Here is a 5,900-nt window from a genome sequence, read left to right as displayed (position 1 = left end):
ATAAATTTTTTTTTTTTTTAAAAAAAGAATGCAGTAACAAACAATAATATGGTCTGCAATGATCAAATGTTTAGGTTTATTATTGCCATATATTCTTTTGTCTTTTCAGGAATATACAAACAAGGTCTTTATAGTTGGTAAAAAAAGTGAGAATTTCATTGGTATTTATAGTGTAGTTAGGGAAGGACCTAACCTGGATCTTTCTACTGATCAACGGTCCAGATTGTAGGAGAACTGTTCATTAAGCTGACTGATTATAGCTTGCAAGCATAATACCCTTGGTAAGTACAATTTTCCCTTATGCATTAAGTTAAAATAGATAAGTTATTGTGGCTAAGATAATATTGAAGTATCTATAATGCTGAATTTCTGATTTTTTGTGGTGAAAATGAAAGAGGATTACAGCTAGCTTTATTATAAAAGAATTAGTTTACTCAAAACAGTAACTTTGACTTGTACTTGCCACTTACTTTAAGATATAATACAAAGTGCATTTCAGTTTTGAATCTAAGTAATCACTAAGTATATTTTATAGGGCTTCTTTATTGATTTGTTGTGGGCTAGAGTCAACTAAGCCCATGTATATTTCATTAAAACCACACAAGAATTACAAAATCAAAAAAAGAGACTTAAATCATCACTAAATACACACCCTTTGCAATGTTAGTTATTTGCTTTCACGGCTCAAAAATACTACTCATTATTAAGCGTGATTTTTTTTTTTTTTTTATAAAAGAAAGGAACTCAAGTCAGTAACTTGAGAGCAGCATCTTAATATCATAATTAGTACATAGCATCTATAGTAAAATAGACGTAAGCCTAGTAATAGATATTCCATTCTTGATTAACCTGCAAATTGTAAAACTTTAAAACCATAATGCAGATTGCCATGTACATTTCAGTCAAAAAAGAGTTAACTCAGCAAGCATATAGTAGTAAGAAAAACCTGAATCTAAGAAATGGAGTTGTTCAAGTGGACTTTTAATAACATTATAATTTAAAGGCTGCATTAAATTGCAAGCTAGATTCTGACAACAGATCACTTGCTGACATGTGCAACAAGTGTTTATGATCACTGTAATACAGCAGCATGTAAGTACATCTGCATCTTTTACACACCAAGTAGAACATAATATACCTAAGCTACTGCATGAAAGATACTACTTCAGCGTTCCTGTAAACAGGAGATGAATGACTTACATTGTCCTGCTATCAAGGGCAACCATGAACTGGAAACTGGTCCATTCTGGTGACATGCAAATATAGATTTCAGAAATGCAATATTCAATAGCTAACTTTATTGTGATATAAAAGAAAAGACCAGCTTACCTATTAAAAGTAACTAATAGATACCTGGATTGGGTTGGGTTTGTCTTCAGCAAGGGAGCAAATCAGGCATATTGCTGAGCCTCACTGTCAATTATGCCTGCTAGATGTAAAAGAGCATAAGACACTACATTCTTCACTTCATTTGCAGAACACTGAGATGTACTTCCAGTTGTAAAGACACGAACATCTTTTGATTTCTTAGCCCGTGATAATGCAACATAGAGTTGGCCATGAGAAAAACATGGTCTTGGAAGGTAAATGGATACTTGATTGAGAGTCTGTCCCTGTGACTTATTAATCGTCATTACAAAGCTTAACTTTATAGGAAACTGTTTCCTTTCAAACAGAAGTGGATAGTTTGCAGAGCTAGGAGGCCTTAAATTAATTCTATGTATGAATATCTCTTCTCCTTTGTAATGACCAACTGCTATGGCACATTGGATCACGTTAGGGAAATTTTTTTTGCAAATAAGCCTCGTACCATTGCACAGACCTGAAGACGGCAGCAAATTCCGTAACAATATTACAGGGCAATTCTCCTTTAATATGAGCTCATGTGGACTCATTCCTCCAGGACATAATTTATTAATAAATTCTGTAGGATATACACTACATGTGTCATTCAAAACGACATCAAAGCTCTTGTATGTAACAGCCTGACCAGGAAATTTATCTATCATGAATGTATTAACTGCATCCACATCTTCATTCATGGGAGTCAATATTGCCTTTTGAGTGAAAACCTTACTATCAAAGTGGCCATGGACCATTTCTGGGAATGTTGTTTGTACAACAGTACTCACTAATTCCGCGGCATCGCTAGTAGATTCCACAATCTGTTGTGGTAACTGAATGAAAGCATTTTCTATTTGTTGCAACTGACCATTGCCTAAAGCAAGTAAAAAAGCAGCATATGTTGGATCCTCTCGTGCTCTTATATTTTCTGTTAACCTAAATTTCGTTAGTTTGGGCCATAGATAGGAAGTTACAATGCTTTCTTCCACTGCTTCTTTCATAGTTTTTCGTGGAACTACTGGTAAGACCTGCCTAAAATCCCCTCCAAAAACGACAACTTTTCCTCCAAATATGTTCTTATTTCCACATAAATCCTGTAGCAAAAGATCTAAAGATTCAAGATTTTGCTTTTTAGCCATAGAAGCCTCATCCCATATAATCAATGTTGGTTCCTTCAAAAGAGCTGCTAAGCTGCCTTGCTTTGGGACATCACAAACCAATGAATTCTCACTATCAACGGAATTTTGAATCGAGAATGAGCAGTGCGACTAGAAGGAATATTTGCTGCAGCAATGCCTGATGTAGCTGTCGGCAGCACAATCTTGTTCATTTGTCGTATTTCTGCATATAGAGCATTGTAAAGGAAAGTTTTACTTGTACCTCCAGGGCCATCAACGAAGAACGCGCCCCCTTTTTGCTGCATGACATGATCCATAATACACTCAAAAGCAGCATTCTGTGCAGAGTTGAGCTGTGAACGGCACCTTAAGCATTCCTCTGGAATTGGCGCATCAAGAGCATCAACAATATCTTTGGTACGCCTGAATTCATCACTGACCTGAGGAATTAGCTGATCCAAACCAAAAAAAGAAAGAGATTTACCCATTGCTTCAAGATGCTGTTCTATCGATCTAACAGTAAGCTGTTGTATTTTCGCAATCTGATTTGGAAATCTGTGAGAAAAATCTTCAGCTAGGAAAGTGTAATAGGCATTCCATAAAGCAAGAGGATCACGTTGCTGACAAAACATCTAGACTGTAGCAAAAAGACGGCGCAGAGCAGCAGGCATATGAGTTTCGCATGCTTCAAACATGGTTGAATTAGCTACATCATCATCCTTTATAAGACCAAGTTTTAGAGCAGCTTCCTGAAAAGTTGGAAGAAGACAGCCATTGACAGAACGTAAATCCTCAAACGATTTAGGACTCCTTACATTTAACAATAAAAGCCTAAGGAAAAACCGTTCACCTTCTGCAGGAAAGACGAACGCTTACCTACCAACTGAAATTCGGTTCTGGACTCTTTGCTTCAATTTTTTGTCACCTTGATGCCATGTGTAGTGTTCACAGAATTCGCCATACAAATACCCCAGCCCAAGCTCGGATGCAGCATTCATTGCAAAAAATTCTGTTAATTGAGTTCTTGATCGCTTTGAATCTAAAACAACTGCACGGAGCCTTTCTTGGAAGACATGAACTGCCTGCATATCAGGCAAGTGGACCTGTAAAGGCAAAACTGCTGGGTGCATTTCGAATAAATCAAAACTAAAGATTCGCCATGCAGCTTCACAAGGAGATACCCATCTACCTGATTGGTATTGCTTAATCTCATCTACAAAATTGCTGTCAGAAGCAACAACATTGTACGAAATCCGATCGTGCCCTTTATAGACATACTTGTACAGGTACTTTACTGCCTTAATTGTCGAACAAACTTCAACGTTCAAGTGACAATCAAATAGCATAGACAAATAAGGATTATAAGGGATAACCCACTGGTTATCTAAATGTGCATTTCTTATCATAAACTTTTCCCCAGTTTCTCTCCTACGATAGATAGGATATCCATCCTTATTATTAGTTGTTTCAGCACAAAACTGTTTAGGATACTTGTTCTTACAGCTAAGCTTCAGACCATTCTTCCGCATACAGGGGCATTCAGGATTCAACACACCACAAGGACCATGCATCATATGCGCCAACACAATTTTTCTCAAAGTAAGATTTGCCTCACTGGGTATCTCAGCGCAAACAAATCGATCATAATCAGCAGGAGACTTCAACTTGTATTCAGGTTTCAGAACAATTAAAAAATGAGCGTGTGGCAAACCTCTTTTTTGGAACTCAACGACATATACCATCGCAGCAACCTCTCCAAATACTTTCTTCTCCATAATTTCCTTTTTCAGTGCAATCAACTTTGCCCTAAAAATTCTAGCTACCAAGTCTGGCCCATCCTGCGCTGTCTCACCAGCCTCCAACTCAGCCTTGATTTCAAGCCAATTGGGATTACATGTAATCGTCACAAAAAGATCCAGTTTACCAAAACGCTGTACTAAAGCCATAGCATTCAAGTACCTCTTCTTCATATCACGAGGACCCCCAATATAAGTAGGAGGTAATATGACGCGCCGTCCAACATTCTCACCAAGAGTTTCCCCAGAATCTAGTGAATCCAATCTACCTTTATACAAATCAGCCCTTATTGTTTCTTGGTTGTTTCTGAAGTAATCAAGTCTGGTATTTTCGATTTTCACATACATATCGACTATATACTGCTGAAAACATCTACCTGCTCGTAGCAGCATGTTATTTGGGCGGATTTGCAACCTATATGCATAGTATTCCCTAGCGGAAATGAACTTATCTGCTTTGAACCTGTACATTTACAAACAGGAAGAAAAGTCACAAAAGACAGCAACACCAACAATATACTACAAATATGCAGCATGACATAGAGAATATAAGGGGGGAAAAACAAAATCAAGACTAAGATCATGCTAAAGAAATGCAACAGAACATATAAAACCCAAAGCACTTACGGGCTTCTTCCTGACTTAATAAATCTTCCGCACTATGCACAGCACAGGACATAATAGGATCTGGAATCGAATCTGCTGCCCTTCTACTTGGATGAGAATTTTTCTTGAGGCCTTGAGTCCACCCACATTCTCCTCGAGGAAATAACAGCGGATACTGAAGCGGATCATAACAACCTTAACTATGATAAATTCGGTGAGATTCATTAGATCTTCCAGTGACTAATATATGAGGACCCAAACTTTCACTTGATGAATAAGTTTCTGGCCAGATCACAACCACATCATCAACAGCAGGAGCATTATAAACTCGTTGATCAAGTACTGAACTTCGATTAAGAACAATTTTTGTATCTGCATGAATAGCCCTGTCTTGTAAAGATCGAAAGAAGGTAGCATATGGATTCTTTTCAGATACCTGCATAAGAATGCTAACCACATCTTCTCTTATTTCAGGGAAACAACCTACTCTATTTTCTGCTTCATGCTGACCATCATAGAAGTATAACTGTAAGTACCTAGGATTGCTATCATCAGGCAATAAATCTGGCACAAAATGATACATTTGGCCTTGCAGCTTGAACAGGTACATCCCTTTGTAAGTACTTGCATAATAATGGCCCCCCAAAGAACTAAATGCAAACAGATTATTATATAATCTAGCATACTTTCGAAAATGGACAGCACCTTCATCTCTTGAGGTAAACAAGTAAACAAGCTCATGTGGGTAATCAGCTGCAGCTATCGTAATATCTCCATTTCCACAACAAAAATGCAAAGATTCGAACATAAATTTCTTTGCACCACACTTGCCACAAAAGTCGGGCAAACAAAGCCTAAAAGGTTCAATTGGAAGCTGGTGGTCTGTAGCAGCACCAAGGACATCTAACAAAAACATAAGAAAATACAAGCATACAGGTAATGTGGTATGAATCACGATAGTAAAGAAATCAAAGTGCATATTAAGTATACCAATTTACCTTCTACATTACTGTGTCTAGCCTTCTTTTTACAAGAG

At 37.4% G+C, this 5,900-nt stretch overlaps 2 protein-coding genes across 2 annotated transcripts; both read right to left on the bottom strand.

The window, feature by feature from the left end:
- Positions 1-1,391: 1,391 nt before the first annotated feature.
- LOC145604098 (uncharacterized) lies at positions 1,392-2,483 on the bottom strand. The gene has a single exon (XM_081660046.1). It carries the CDS (start codon positions 2,481-2,483, stop codon positions 1,392-1,394), a length of 1,092 nt encoding a protein of 363 aa, XP_081516172.1.
- A 611-nt stretch (positions 2,484-3,094) lies between these two features.
- LOC145604097 (uncharacterized) lies at positions 3,095-4,937 on the bottom strand. Its single transcript, XM_081660045.1, has 3 exons — positions 4,873-4,937; positions 3,347-4,721; positions 3,095-3,211 (listed from the first exon to the last, which is right to left on the bottom strand). The coding sequence occupies exons 1-3, from the start codon at positions 4,935-4,937 to the stop codon at positions 3,095-3,097; spliced, it is 1,557 nt and encodes a 518-aa protein (XP_081516171.1).
- Positions 4,938-5,900: the final 963 nt, after the last annotated feature.

The sequence above is a fragment of the Chenopodium album genome, chromosome 22, assembly GCF_948465745.1.
Source record: "Chenopodium album chromosome 22, dcCheAlbu1.1, whole genome shotgun sequence".
Taxonomy (NCBI): Eukaryota; Viridiplantae; Streptophyta; class Magnoliopsida; order Caryophyllales; family Amaranthaceae; genus Chenopodium; species Chenopodium album.
The sequence above is the reverse complement of the archived record's forward strand: the minus strand, read 5'-3'. Positions and strand labels throughout refer to the sequence as shown.

Bases quoted from the DNA above. Each gene is read 5' to 3' on its own strand.
- LOC145604098 (XM_081660046.1), bottom strand. From the start codon at position 2,483: ATGGCTAAAAAGCAAAATCTTGAATCTTTAGATCTTTTGCTACAGGAT.
- LOC145604097 (XM_081660045.1), bottom strand. From the start codon at position 4,937: ATGTCCTGTGCTGTGCATAGTGCGGAAGATTTATTAAGTCAGGAAGAA. The intron at 4,722-4,872 runs GTTTTATATGTT...GTAAATGTACAG, and splicing joins GAAGCCCGTAAGTGCTTTGG to GTTCAAAGCAGATAAGTTCA. The intron at 3,212-3,346 runs GTTGGTAGGTAA...CCAACTTTTCAG, and splicing joins GAGTCCAGAACCGAATTTCA to GAAGCTGCTCTAAAACTTGG.